General features: G+C 40.0%; 1 protein-coding gene across 2 annotated transcripts; it reads left to right on the top strand.

Annotated features, from left to right (window-relative positions):
- Positions 1-359: 359 nt before the first annotated feature.
- kiaa2013 (KIAA2013 ortholog) lies at positions 360-15,010 on the top strand. Of its 2 annotated transcripts, none has more exons than XM_040151796.1 (3): positions 360-1,733; positions 10,223-10,946; positions 13,583-15,010. In XM_040151796.1, exons 1-3 carry the CDS (start codon positions 776-778, stop codon positions 13,665-13,667), a joined length of 1,767 nt encoding a protein of 588 aa, XP_040007730.1. In that variant the 5' UTR covers positions 360-775; the 3' UTR covers positions 13,668-15,010. The 2 variants fall into 2 exon arrangements, with proteins under 2 accessions (XP_040007730.1, XP_040007729.1); XM_040151795.1 differs by having other exon boundaries at positions 10,223-11,076.
- The last annotated feature ends 234 nt before the right edge of the window (positions 15,011-15,244 follow it).

Here is a 15,244-nt window from a genome sequence, read left to right as displayed (position 1 = left end):
CTTGTCTCTTTTAGGGATAGATTTGAATTGATTTAGAATGGCTGGTCTCCAACAATGAAAGTCTGTTTTTCAGTAACTTACGATGTGAAATTACTGAATGTATTTAAGCCCTGTATTTAAGCCTTTAAGGGATGCACACATTCAGGCAGTCTTTGAAATGTTATAGTAATTTTTTCACTTCCAACAATATCATTCACTGAATTAAATAAATTAAAGTATATAAACACATTATTCCCCTTAATATATATGAGTGTTATATCTTTATTTTCTTCTTTTCCTACACCGTATATGTTTCAATTTAAATAAATAAATAATATACGCATACATACTTATATAAGGTGACTGGTTTATGCAACATTTCCGGTCACTACTGTGCCGTTTTGCTTTACGACAGTTGTGACAAACCAGAAGTGTCAACCGCTGGCTGCAGAGTTATTTGGAGAAACAGGTGATTTTCTTTAACCTGAAGGCAAACAAAAAAAGAAACGACCTGAGATACAGCAGCCTGATGACTGGCATACACACCTGGCGAAGGATATGTCAATAACCACGATGCGAGAATTAACACATTTTCGACAGTTTTCTTCAAGGCCCAAGCTACCTAGCTAAGCTAACTTAGCCGGAAGCCAGCGAAGCCTGTTTGTTAGCTTTCATCCTGGGAACATGTTTTGAGTGCGAGCCGAATTCGATGTGACATCTTTAATTTTTTACCCTAAGCACCGTGGGTGCAGTCTTTAGACGCTGACTCGTAGCTGGGCTTCCATTTATACACGCGATGTGGCTACAGCAAAGACTAAAGGGGCTACCGGGCTTGTTATCAAGCAGCTGGGCGAGAAGACTCCTCATAGGGCTGCTGCTCTTTCTCATCTTCTACTGGTACTTGGGAGCGGAGCGCAGGTGGAGGCTCTTCAGCGGCTCGGCCATGCCTGGTGGTTCGGCTGGACAGTGCCTACTGGCTGAAATACACAGATGGAAGTCTCTCGTAGACCGAGGAGAGGGAATATACAGCACACCTCAAGAAAAAGAAGACACACCTTTTGTATCAGGTAACGGCCATATTCTGATAGACACTGACTCTAACAAACTGTGGGTAGCATCGTCTTCACAGCCCGGCTCGGCTCCGGTCCACCAGACTGAATACTCACCGAGAGTCGGCGTCCATCTGGAGGGGAAGCGGGCTGAAGCTCAGGCTAGCATGCTGTGGTTCCGGAAAGGAGCCGTGCTGTTGGTCCGCTGTGCCTCACCAGCCGCCCTGCAGTCAGCCCGGGACTGTATCACCATCAGAGAGGAGTTTATAGCGCACAGAAGCCGACCTAACGTCTATCTCCAGCGAATCCACATTAACAATCCGTCTGACAGAGCCGCCTCCTTGGACGTTTCCTCTGACAATCCTTCCTTCGGTAGCAGGTTCTCCACCAGTGTGGAGAAACTGGATGACAGAGAGATAGTACTCTCCTCCGGCAGAGTGCCTGTGGAGAATAACCGGATGGTGCTGGTGGTGGTGGTCACCAAGAAGCTGAACAGCAGGATCCAGGTCTCTGCTAAATCAGAGTACACAGATAACATCCTGTCAGTGGTGTGGACCTCAGAGCCCATTGAGTCTTCCAAACTGGAGGAGACCTTCAGCACCCTCAGAGAAGGAGCAAAAAAGGAAATGGGGGAGCTGCTGAGGGCCAGCGTGGATGAGCTGGTTGTAGATCACCAGAAAGCCTGGATGGACCTCTTCATTTCAGGTGAGCTGAGGTGGTAGCAGCAACTGGCTCTGGGTTTAAAGGGTCACATTAAAGTTTTAATAGATTCACACACTATACATTACTGCACTGCATTACCATAAGGATGACCAAAGCAGATGACAATTACTGAAGCAGCTTTCAAGTGTCTACACACTGATTGTCAGACAAAGTTAAATAATGCAAACCTGCCTAAAATGTGTGCAAGATAATTAAAGAAAAAAGGTGTAAATGTACTTGATCGTGCTTGATATATTGATTAAAAAGCAGTGATATACCTGTGGTGAATAAAAGTGTATATATTGTGAAATGTAGCTGACTGCTGTAGATATAGACTCAGAAGTGATTTTATGGTAGATCATGCTTGCTCAGTGTTCTGTCAGGAGGTTAAGTTTGTTTTTAATCATTGCATAGCCTGTCGGTGTTTGATTGTTTTGTTTTGTTTTTTTCACCAGTGTATGTGTCCGCTGTCTGGTAATGTGCATATCCTCAGCTAGGATCTAAATAGGGCAAAAAACAGACATATCTCTATTTACATAACATTTACAGAGCCTTAAGCCAGGTTCAGACTATAGAAGTTTTAAAATTTGAACCGATTTTGAAATCGGGTTGCATTAGTCACATAAGGAGAAGCTTCACATGTTCTTCTCTCTAACTCAAACATGCACACACTACAAGATTTGAAAATAATGGTGCATCGCTCAAGGGCTAGAAAGTTTACCGTTGCTTGGCAACACCGTCGGCTGCTTGGGATAATGTTATTGGGTATTGGGAAAGTACTGACATAATCATAATCATAATCATTTATATTTTGACTCCAAAATATCAAACATTTTTGATAAATACTGGGATGGCCCTGATGAGTCTGTGAGCAGTTTGGGAGGTTTAATACTGGATCTATAAACCCCTCACATTACCAGATAATTTGGGCCAAACATAGGTAGTGAACTGTTACCTCACATATTCTTTTTTTTAAAAAGAAGTGAAAGTTCTCTTGTTGTTACTGTTGTCAAAACACAAGAACCTTGCTTAAATAAAATAATCAAAAATTACTCAAAATTAAAGTCTGTCTTGGAAAAAAAATCTCAAGTGAAACACAATCTAAATCTTTTTGGCATAGATACATTTCTGGAATGAAAAACACTCAAACTGACTGTAAAATAAAATTGTCTAAACATGAAGCCACATGACATACATAAGTGATCAGTTTGACTTACAAATTGAGAATAAGCTTTTTGTTGTTGTTTTTTTCCAAGTCATCATAACTGAAACTTTCTTCCAATTTTTTTGCTATGCATTAGATATAGCAAATTTAGCTATGCTGACTTGGCTAAAGCCTCTTGGGGAAGGATGGACAAACAAAGCTGGCTAGTTGGCTAACACTGACGTATCACATAAATGCAGTCAATGTATCATGCAACGCGATTGGATTAGTTCAACATAACTAGCCTATATTGTGTTTGCTAGCAAGCTGATAACAAAATTACGCAATTATAACATTAGTCAAACTATAGTCTCGCATAGCCAGACGTATCTCCACAATTCGTTTTTGGACTGTGCCAGCACTGGAGTATCAATTATAGTCTATAGTCTCTGGTATAGGTTTTAGTCAGCTATTCTCTTGGGTTTCTGAGTGCCAAAATGACTCTAAAGTGCTGGTTCAAGTCACAATGCTTATTTTGTAGAAGTTTCCTTACTTCACTCACTATATTCATTGACAGAAAGTCATATTTCTGACTGACCCTTTCTACAAACCGGTTCGTAGCTGCATATTATACTACTTTTAACCGTGTTATGAACAGGAAGTGTATTTACCTGTTACGTGAAAAATGACTGAATTGTAGTAAAAAATGCGAGCACACAAACCAAAAGCTCTCAATTTTATTTAAACCTCTGTTTATTGGCTTTGAAACAAAAAGCAAAGGGGCACATGAGATTAGCAAAAACAAACAAGCAAACAAAAAAAAACCATACAAGACGAACCGTAGGTGCTGTACAGAATACTTTGTGCAATTTGAGGTGCTACAGAACTTCCCACGACCAGAATGTGAATGGGTGACTGTGGGCTTTTCCAATTCAGTAAAATTAACCTACGTGCAAGCGATATTACAAAAGCAGTAACTATATGTTTGGCCTTATGTTTGAGGCAGCAGGGAGGTAATAGAACATAGCACAATACAGGTACCACATAAGATGTATAATAATAATGAGACTAACAATAAAACTAATAATTATAATGGGGCTAATAATAAGACTATAATGATTATAATAATATTAATGATCATCATAATAATTGAGGCAATGGGTGTAGTCACAGATCCAGACACTGCAGCACCAGGGACAGAAATACCTACAGAAAGCGACAGGAGGAGAGAGGAGAGATGAAAAAAGCACAAAACTACAGGAGAGGGAAGAAGCCCACTTAGTAACCTGGAATGGATAAGATATGACTGCATTAGGATGGAGGGGGAGGAGGAGAGAGGAGCTCAGTGCATCATGGGAAGTCCCCCAGCAGTCTAGGCCTATAGCAGCATAACCAGTTGAGACAAGCCTGAGCCAGCCCTAACTATAAGCTTTATCAAAAAGGAAGGTTTTAAGCCTACTCTTAAACGTAGAGAGGGTTTCTGGCTCCCAGACCCAAACTGGAATATGGTTCCATAATAGAGGAGCCTGATAACTGAAGGCTGTGCCGCCCATTCTACTTTTGGAGACTCTAGGAACCACCAGTAAGCTTGCATTCTGGGAGTGTTCTAGTGGGACTCTGCCCCCTGGGGCTGCAGAGTATGGATCTGTGACTGCAAACCACCTACTTCCCCCTGATCCTGTGCAACATCCACTGCTTCATTTATTATGATTATCATTATCATTTAGTTTCTCGTGTATTATTATTCACCCTAATTTTATAATTATTAGTTTTATTATTAGTCTCAATATTATTATACATCTTTGTGTTACCTGTACTGTGCTATGTTCTCTTTCCTCCCTCCTGCACCCCCCTAGGCAGGCAATGTTACGTAGGTGAAAAAAGGCAGACCTTGAATTTTGTTTTATGTGGGAGTTAGAGGACATATCCTGATCAAAGAGAACTCCAAGATTACTATCGGTGGTGCTAGAGGCCTGGGTAATGCCATCTAGAGTAAATATATCATTAGATAATGTCTTTCTGAGATGTTGCGGCCGAGTAGTTTGTGGCAGTAGCTGACGGGGGCGGGGCTGCAAGTATTTAAATTGCCAAGTACTTTGTGAAAAATAAATAATTAAACAATAATTACAGCTCTATTTATGCGTTTGCTGTGAAGCCCAACAGTTGCCACTGTCCTAGCTGGCTTTCCCATAGCAGCTGGTGTCCTCCTCCTCTCCTACATCTCTCTCTTCATTAGCTACAGCTGTCCCTTCCTGAACCTCTCTTGCTGCTTCAGCTTACACAGGAGTACTAGTTGTAGCCTGAAAATAATCAAAACAAATTATTTGGATAGCTAATCACACTGGTCAGACTGTTCAGCTTTCCCATGTGTGTTTTCTTAAGTTTCTAGGTACTCTGTTTTGCTAATACCTCTGGTCCAGGCCCCCGTTTGCACCTCCTCAGGACGAGCCCTTTTGAGTCTTAGAAAATATTTTTCACTATTCATGTGGATAGAGGGAGCAAACATTCAGCATCAGAGTCAAAGAATTACCATTAACGTTATCCACTTGCACAAGCAGTTGATATTGACTAGCTGCGATGATAGCAGCTTCATCTGCGGGGAAAAGCCAACAACGATCCTTCCTCCCACACATGATCATGTTTTGATTCAGAGTGTGCACGGAGAGGAGGGTCTATTCAGATGCGGAGATTGTTGCCAATGTGTTTGATAGAGAGAGAGAGAGAACGGGGCAAAGAGGGGATGATCAAATCAATGCGCTGCGTGCAGCTCTACAATGAAATAAGACTTTACCCATTTGAAGCAGTAAAAAAAAATAGAAAATCAATATGTGGCAGTCGACGTTTATATCGTGGCGGGCAACCAAAAATAAATCAATGTTTGGGAAACACTAACAACGTTAGAGATTTCTAATGTTATTATGAGAAGTGTAAAAAGGTTCATTTTGAATATGTGGTGGGACGAGTTAGACTGTGGTGGTAATTAATGGGAAACACTGCATTATAATGTACTTGTCCATACTGAATATATCATTCAAACATTCACAGAGTAGTTTGGAATAAGTATGTAAATCCCTCGGCTAATGACATCAACAAAAGCTAACACGAATCAGGAGTTCATCAAACTGGATTCCAATCAATGAAACTGGATTTGAGGTTTAACATACTCACATTTTGAGTTTGCTATTCACAAGAAACATCTGCTGATGTGAACCGTGCCTCACAAAAAAGATCTCAGAAGACTTAGGATAAAGAATTGTTGATTTGCGTGAAGCTAGAAAGGTTAACAAACTATTCTCAAAGAATGTAGATATTCATCAGTCCGTAGTAAGAGAAATGGTTTATAAATAGAGATCATTTAGTTCTGTGGCTACTCTCCTTAGAAGTGGACACCCAGCTAAGATGACTCCAAAGGCACAACACAGAATGCTCAGTGAGGTAAAGAAAGAAGCCCAGAGCAAAAGCTACTCAACATGGCCAGTCTCTCCCTGTTAATTCTAATGGTGATCCAGTCTGGGTACAGATCCTGCTTAGGAGGTCTTATACAGTTAGGTACATAAGTATTTGGACAGTGACACAATTTTTGTAATTTTGCCTCTGTACACAACCACAATGGATTTGAGACAAAGCCATCAAGATGTGATTGAAGTCTAGACTTTCAACTTTAATTCAAAGGGTTTAACAAAAATATCACACTAACCATTTAGGAATGACAGCCATTTTTATACATAGTCCCTCATTTTCAGAGGCTCAAAAGTAATTGAACAATTGACAAATATCAGTTTCATGGCCAGGTGTGGCCTGTTCCCTTGTTCTTTCATGACAACAGATATAAGGTCTGGAGTTGATTCTAAGTGTTGAATTTGCATTTGGTAGCTGTTCATGGGAACTTTCAATATGCGGTCCAAAGAGGTGCAAATGAAGGAGGCCATCATTAGGCTGGAAAAACAAAATCAGACAGGTGGCAGAAACTTTGAGTGGCCAAATCAACAATTTGGTACATTCTTAAAAAGAAGGAATACACTGGCAAGTTCAGCAACAAAAAAAGGCCTGGAAGACCATAGAAGACACCTAAAATGGATGATCGCAGAATTCTTTCCTTGGTGAAGACAAACCCCTTCACAACATCTAGTCAGTTCAAGAACACTCTTGAGGAGGCAGGCGTATTATTGTCAAAGTCTACAATCAAGAGAACCCTTCATGAATGTAAATACAGAGGGTTTCCCAAAGTGCAAACCACTGGTAACACTCAAGAACAGAAAGGCCAGGTAAGGCTTTGCCAGAAAACATCTAAAAAAGCCTGCCAATTTCTGAAACAAAATTCTCTGGACAGATGAAACCAAGATTAACTTGAAACAGAATGATAGGAAGAGATAGGAAGGAAGACCATCATCTATCAAACATTGTCAAGGCAGTATTATGGCATAGGCATGTATGGCTACCAGTGGAACCGGGTCACTGGTGTTTATTGATAATGTGACTGCTGATAGAAGTAGCAGAATGAATTCTGAAGTGTATAGCGCAATGCCATCTGCTCAGATTCAGCCAAATACTGCAAAACTGATAGGATGGTGCTTCACATTACAGATGGCTATTGAACATACTCGAAAGCCACCCAAGAGCTCCTCAAGGCAAAGAAATTGAATGTTCTACCATTGCCAAGTCAGTCACCTGACCTCAACCCAAGTGAGCATGCTTTTCCCCTCCTGAAGACAAAACTGAGGGCAGAAAGACCTACAGACAAGCAGCAACTGAGGGCATCTGCAGTAAATGCCTGGCAAAGTATCTCAAGGGAGGAAACTCAGCATTTGGTGATGCCAATGGGTTCCAGACTTCAGACAGTCAATGACTGCAAAGGATTTAGATTAAGATAATCCTTATAATTCTGTTGTTTTTTCCTATTACTTCTGACAAAATGAAAATGAGGACTGTATATAAAAATGGCTGTAATTCCTAAACATTTAATGTAGTATTTTTGTGAAAGCCTTCAGATTAAAGCTGAAAGTCTACACTTTAATCACATCTTGATTTGTTCGTTTCAAATCCATTGTGGTTGTGTACAGAGGCAAAATTACGAAAATTCTGTCACTGTCCAAATACTTATGCACCTAACTGTAAATCTACTACAGAGTGACTTCAAACAAAGAAAATCCACCACCTGTAGAGGCTCATTCAGAGCCATGGCCTGGACCCAATAGGGATGCTGTGGAATGAGAGCTGGTTCACACCAGACATCCTAAGACTAGGGCTGAACTGTGGCAGTTCTGTTGGAAGAGTGGTCCAACATTCCTCCTTAACGTCATGCAGGCCTGATCCACAGCTACTGAAAAAGCTTATTTGAGGTTGTTCGACCAGTTATTGAATCCAAAGGTTCTCTTACTTTTTTCATCAGCACTGTGAATGTTTAATGATCGTTTTGAATAAAGACATGAAAGATTACAATTGTTTGTGTGTTATTAGCTTACGCACATTGTGTTTGTCTGTACTTGTGACTTAGATGAAGATCAGATCATATATTATGAGTTTCTGCAGTTAATGCAGAAAGTCAGGTCATTCCAAAGGGTTCACATACTTTTCTTGAAACTGTAGAAGATATTGCTCCTCTGGCTGAGAAATGTGGTGAGAACAAAGTTTCCACAGACATACTATTAAAAGTTGGGAAGGGAAGACCATTTTGATTTAATAAAACTGTGGACCTGAAGAAATCCGAAATAGTGAGACTGTGCTAAACAGTTTTTAAGATGTAACTGCTTAAATGTTAGGAAACTTTAATCTTTAAGAGTGAATTCATATTATCGATACCATTCTACCTCCATGTCTGGAAAGAGGAGTCTGTTGCAGATAGACAGAAGGAGTGGTTGGGGAACGGATGAGCAAATACAGAGCTATTTTGCCATCCAAAATACGGTAGGGTTATTTTGTATATAGTTCAGGGGTAGGGGTAAGGGAGAACATGCCGTTAGGTACATAAGTATTTGGAAGGTGACACAATTTTTGTAATTTTGCCTCTGTACACCACCACAGTGGAGTTCCATGCCATAACACTGCCTCCACAATTTTTGACAGAGGATGTGGTATCATTTGGATCATGAGCCGTTCCTTTCCTTTTCCATACTCTTCTCTTCAAGTCATTCTGTTACAAGTTAATCTTGGTTTCATCTTTCCAAGAATCTTGTTCCAGAACTGGGCAGGCTTTTTTAGATCTTTTTCTGGAAAATCTAATCTGGCCTTTCTGTTTTTGAGTGTCACCAGTGGTTTGCACCTTGAGGAAAACCCTCTGTATTTACATTCATGAAGGCTTCTTTTGATTGTAGACTTTGACAATGATATGCCTGCCTCCTCGAGAGTGTTCATGACCTGTCTTGGTGTTATCAAGGGGTTTCTCTTCACCAAGGAAAGAATTCTGCAATCATCCGCTTTAGTTGTCTTCTATGGTCTTCCAGGCCTTTTTGTGTTGCTGAACTCACCAGTGCATTCATTCTTTTTAAGAATGTACCAAATTGTTGAATTGGCCACTTCTAAAGTTTCTGCCATCTGTCTGATAGGTTTGTTTTGTTTTTTCAGCGTAATGATGGCCTCCTTCATTTGCATCAACACCTCTTTGGACTACATATTGAGAGTTCCCATGAACAGCTACCAAATGCACATTCAACACTTAGAATCAACTCCAGACCTTTTATCTGCTTAATTTGCCATGAAAGAACAAGGGAACAGGCCACACCTTGCCATGAAACTGATCAATCGTCAATTCTCCAGTTACATTTGAGCCTCCCAAAATGAGGGACTATGTATAAAAATGGCTGTCATTCCTAAATGGTTAATGTGATATTTTTGTTAAACCCTTTGAATTAAAGTTGAAAGTCTAGACTTCAATCACATCTTGATGGCTTTGTCTCAAATCTGTTGTGGTTTTGTACAGAGGCAAAATTACAAAAATTGTGTCACTGTCCAAATACTTATGTACCTAACTGTATAAGACCTACTATGCAGGATCTGTACCCAGACTGGATCACTATTAGAATTAACAGGAGAGAGACTGGCCATTGCAAGCCCAGTGGTAAGGCTTAAATTTAGGTAGTCCCGCTTCCCCTAATACATTTTGGCAGCTGTAGATAAAGATTTAAGATGAAAATGGTGGGGAAAATGTCTGTGATGTAACATAAAACAGAAATAAAGTGATAATGGTCAAAAGCTCTCGAAAAGCTAGTAAGTCGACCTTGAGTTAAGAGAGTTTTTATTTTTATTTTTATTTTTATTTATTTTTTTTATTCAAACTACTCTTTCCAAGGTCAAGAATACACTTTAACATTCAAAGTAATTGATCCTTGCTTCTGCTTCCTTGTTTATTTAGGTGTTGAAATGAGGAAGATTACTGACTCCCACACACCATCGAGCCGCACGGTGAACACTACCCTCTACTACATCCTCTCCTCCTCAATGGCTCCCCTGCTGGACCAAAGGCTGAGTAGCGAGGAGCGCGCTCGTCTCGAGTCCAGCCTCAACTATGCTGACCATTGTTTTAGCGGCCACGCCACCATGCACGCAGAGAACCTGTGGCCCGAGCGGGTGAGCAGTGCCGCCCAGATCCTGCAGCTGGTCACCCTGTGGACTCTCACTCTGCAGAAAAGAGGCTGCAAGGTGCTAGTAGCGGCAGGAGCCCACGGAGCAATGCAGGGCATGGTGCTCAGCTTTGGCGGCCTTCAGTTCACAGAGAACCACCTTCAGTTTCAGGCTGATCCAGACGTGCTGCACAACAGCTATGCCCTGAGAGGGATCCACTACAACCAGGACCTCATCAACCTGGCTGTGCTTCTGGACGTGGAGGGGAAGCCTTTTCTTCACTTGTCAGTGAAGCCACAGGAGAAGCCAGTGAAGCTGTACGCCTGTGAGGCCGGCTGCCTCAACGAGCCCGTGGAGCTAACATCAGAGATCAAAGGTCACACTTTCCCTGTGATGGTGACTCAGCCCATCACACCACTGCTCTACATTTCCACAGACCTGCGCCACCTGCAGGACCTCCGCCACACCTTGCACCTTAAGGCTATCCTGGCCCACGAGGAGCACATGGCCAACAGGTACCCAGGCCTGCCATTCCTCTTCTGGTTCAGCGTGGCCTCACTCATAACACTATTCCACCTTTTCCTCTTCAAGCTCATATACAACGAGTACTGTGGCCCCGGTGCTAAGCCCCTCTTCAGGAGCAAGGTATAAACAGTAGTAAATGGGGGGGAAAAAAAAAAAAACTGTAAACTGATTCTCTGCTTTTTTTTTTGTTTGTTTGTTTGGGGTTTTTTTTGGTTGTTTTGGATTTGCGTGTGATGGCAAAGATTTTCCTCTCTCTCTCTATCAATGCTCGCTCTATAGTTTGATTTCTCTCACTTTCAACCTCTCTATGAGTGAACTTTATTTTCCCATCTCATGTGATACATGTTTGGAATGGGTTGGCATAATAGCCTTACACATCTCGCCTTCCCCTTTAAAAAAAGATGATTCCACAGTTTTTGTTCTGTGTTGATGGAGTTGATGTTTTTCACTGCAGCTGTTTCCTCTAAGAGACTGTGAGCAATGAAAAATCCGATCTTAGTTGAAAGCACCAGTAGAATAGTAGCCCTCATTCAAAATCAAAGACCTTGAAGTTACAATTAACACTTGGGTCTATAGCGTCATTTTAGCACACCACCCGTTTGACTGCACTTCATGTCCATTGTGGAATGTAAAGCATTTGTTCATTGCAATGGCAGAAAAACAAGCACAAGGGTTGTTTTCTTTCAAATTAGGAGGTTATTGTTTTTACTGTATTTTTCATGTTTGCTTACCCTGAGGTAGTGGCCACTTTGTGACAGAATTCACATTGTTCTGACGTAGCATTCTTAAGGGACCATACCAGTATTTTTGCATTTACAATAAATCACAAGTACTTTACTTTAGTGAAGGAATATTTTCCAAAGTGTAATAGCTTTAAATTTTCAAGTGTGTTGTTGTTTTCTTTTTTTTTTTTTCTTTTTTTTTTTTTTCAACAAGGTATTTTCATTACAGTTCAAAAGTCAGTTTACAGAGACTTGTTTGAGTAAAGTAATCCATTACAGTGGACATCATGTCAGTTTTTATTTTTGTAAAAGTTACATTATTGTTTTTTTACTAAGTTTTTAGACTTTTCACTTCAAACCTGGACTTACAACATTTTAGGTACCTTGTGGAGTTGCTGACTACTAGCAGTGCTATGGAGTTTGTGCATCTTGTGCACACACAAGGACACAGGTGATTCAACACGTTGGTGGTGTTAATGTGCCAACAAACAGCATTGTGCCAACAAAAGCCAGGAAAAGGAAGACTGCAGACTAGTATAAACAAGGATGTAAACAATGTAAATCTCAAAATATTAAAAATAAAATCAGCTTTGTAAATGTGTGTATAATGAAGGAAATTAATGTTTTGCAAGACCTCAAGGATACACACAATGGGTTTTGGTGAGAAACAAATGTTTATAAGAAACTTCCACAGGGTACCTTTAACTTTGACAAAAATAAGAGGAGCTTTAATGCTCACTGTGATGGATGACCTAACTAAAACCCATTTCTAGTGAGCTGATTTTTTTTTTTTTTCTTTTTTATACCGTAACTGAAATAATGGAAAGCACTGACTCCCTGAAGGATAGGAAAAATACAATTCAGAAACTTTAAATCTAAAATTCTACAGCATGCATAGAAGAGCATGCTTACATTAATGTTTTGCAGTAAAGTCACATGAACATCCTTTGTAGTAAATGAGCCATAACATTGGTATGGTCCATTAAATCATTATTTACAGGAAAATCTTCCTACAGCTCGAATTACATTTTTTAGGTTTAGTCATCAGTACTATCAGTTATGATAATATTATACTCAGTTAAATGCTGAAAGCTGGGAACACAGTGATATTGTGAAAAATACACCGGCACTAAACAAACTTTCAACTCAGCCAAAGTTATTTGGAAAATAAATTTTAAAAAAAGGCGAATGTTAAGTTTATTACCCAAACTGTCTGGTGTAATTGTGCTCATAGTTTTCCTGTGCAGTGAGGCATTACTAGCAATATGTCAGATGTTGACCTACAAATAAAATGGTTTAGATAATCTGTTAGCTTGGAAACAAACCAACAGTTTATCTGTCTATTTGCTCATGTGAAAATTAAAACCCAAGTTGGAATAAATCTTACTTTTCCTTTAAATGAGATGAATGATGTGGATTAACCCAAAACAAAATTATTCTGCAAATGATAGAAGCCTAAATTAAAACTCAGTATAGTGTGGTGGTGCTAAAAGTCCGTAACGTATGTTATGTAAAAATGACTACTTGTTTACAGATGTCAAAAAAATGACATTGACCTGCTGGACAATTAATGAAGGTTGTGCTGCAGCTAAAAGCTTGTCTCTGATTAGCATGGACTTTGAGCTCATTTTTTTCCAGGAATCTTGCTGAATCTTGCTTTCTTCCTGCCTTTTGATGATGTTTTATATTGAATCACTCAATTAAATTAACAAGAAATCTATTTGTGGGATTTGGCTCTTTGGTACTGACCTGCCACACCCTGCTGTGGCTCAATCACAGATCTCTCACTCTCAGCATGTCTATATTTTTTCCTTTCTCCAGGGAAGTTGTGTGGATGGGTTGGGTAGTGTTAGTCAGTTTCCCAGCTAATCATCCATTCTAACCCCCCCCTCTGAATTCACCAGGTCACCAGCAAAAGTGAGGATGGCTGCTGTGACACCAGGAACACTGCTTGAAAACTACAGTTCTGTGCACGCATTCAAGATGTAGCACTGATTCTGCTTGAGCTTTGGCAGCATGGGAGATATTAACATGGCTGTGCTGGTGCTGAATCTAAAACGAGCTCATGCATTTTCTTCCCATCAGCCCTCAATGTGTCACAGCTTACTTTGATAACTACATGACTGCTTTTAAAAGGAATGACATCTAGAGTGGAGTGATACTGCTCAGAGATCTGCTGGTGAGAAGATGTAGAGGCATGTAGGTTAAAACTGGGCATACACAGTCTAGATCGTAAGTATTTTGACAGTTACACATTTTATGTATAACATTTTTTGTTATTCAGGCTCTGTGCTTCAGCACGTCATTTGAAATAACAAATAGTGCCTAAATTGCAAGGATTCAAAGGTAATTGGACACTTTACAAAATGTTCCATGGGCAGCTGTGTGTTGTTTCAACATTAGTTCATGCACCATACAGCTCAAACGTGGCTCAGAGCTGATTGAGGTGGAGTTGTCCATCAGTCTGATGCTTAAAGAGGTGACCATGTAAGTGAAGAAGATAATAATCGGGAAAAGTGTGGAGAAAAAAGGAACAGCTAATGTCCCAAAGCCACCACCTCTGTCAGACGTGTGGTTATGTTATGGCTCCAGCATGTATGGCACCAATATACTCAACTAGCTGAGTCAGTCACCTGATCTCAGTCCAACTGAGCTGCATTCCACTTGCTGAAGACCTGACTAAAGGCAGAGAGACCCTACAACAAGAAAGAGCTGAAGGTGGCTGCAGTGAAGCTCTGGGAGAGCATCACCAGGGAAGATACAAAGAGTCTGCTGTCTATGGGTCAAAGACCTCACTCAGTCACTGACTGCAAAGGATTTTCCACTAAATATTAAATATGATTATTTTGTTTTATTTCACGTGTATCTACCCATTACCTTTAACCTCTAAACTTTGTGCACTGTGAGTTTAAAGGGTTATATCTCCCACACAATTCTTTCTATATTGATGTAACCCTACTCAAATAAAAGCTCACATTTGGAACTTTTATTTTATTTCAAATTGAATTTGCTGAAGCACATAACCTAAAGAACAAAAAGAGTGTAACCGTCCAAATACTTAGTCTTGACTCTGTCATTTTAAAACCATCTGTCCAAAACCCAAAGATACTGAGTTTAATATCATACAAGCCTAAGAAACAGGAAATATTCACATAGGAGAAACTGGAACAAGTGTACTAGAGAAATGTCTACTAGAGAAACATAGCGGAATGTCCTATTACACTGGCTACATTTTGAATTTCTGATCTCAGTGGAAGCTCTGGAAGTTCTTAAGCATTCAAAATGTTATGAAAAGAGTTAACCAGAGTCATTTTTTCCATAGAGCCAGTGAAACTGTGACCTTTTTTTTTTTTTTTTTAAAAAAAAAAAAAAAAAAAAAAAGAGTATTCAGTATTCTAACTAAACTGTATACTGTATCTTGAAACAAAATATTTCAATCTAAAACCAACCCCCCAAAACGGAGCCAAAACTTAACTAAATGTGTGATGGAAAAAGTAGACATTTGTAATATTGAAATATGATAAAAGTTTGTGGGTTTTGTTGCATATGACCTGACATACAGTCTA

This window comes from Xiphias gladius, chromosome 18 (genome assembly GCF_016859285.1).
Source record: "Xiphias gladius isolate SHS-SW01 ecotype Sanya breed wild chromosome 18, ASM1685928v1, whole genome shotgun sequence".
In the NCBI taxonomy this organism is placed as follows: Eukaryota; Metazoa; Chordata; class Actinopteri; order Istiophoriformes; family Xiphiidae; genus Xiphias; species Xiphias gladius.
The sequence above is the reverse complement of the archived record's forward strand: the minus strand, read 5'-3'. Positions and strand labels throughout refer to the sequence as shown.

Coding starts and splice junctions, on each gene's coding strand:
- kiaa2013 (XM_040151795.1), top strand. CDS start 776: ATGTGGCTACAGCAAAGACTAAAGGGGCTACCGGGCTTGTTATCAAGC. Junction 1,734..10,222: donor GATGGACCTCTTCATTTCAG/GTGAGCTGAGGT, acceptor TTGTTTATTTAG/GTGTTGAAATGAGGAAGATT. Junction 11,077..13,582: donor AGCCCCTCTTCAGGAGCAAG/GTATAAACAGTA, acceptor TGAATTCACCAG/GTCACCAGCAAAAGTGAGGA.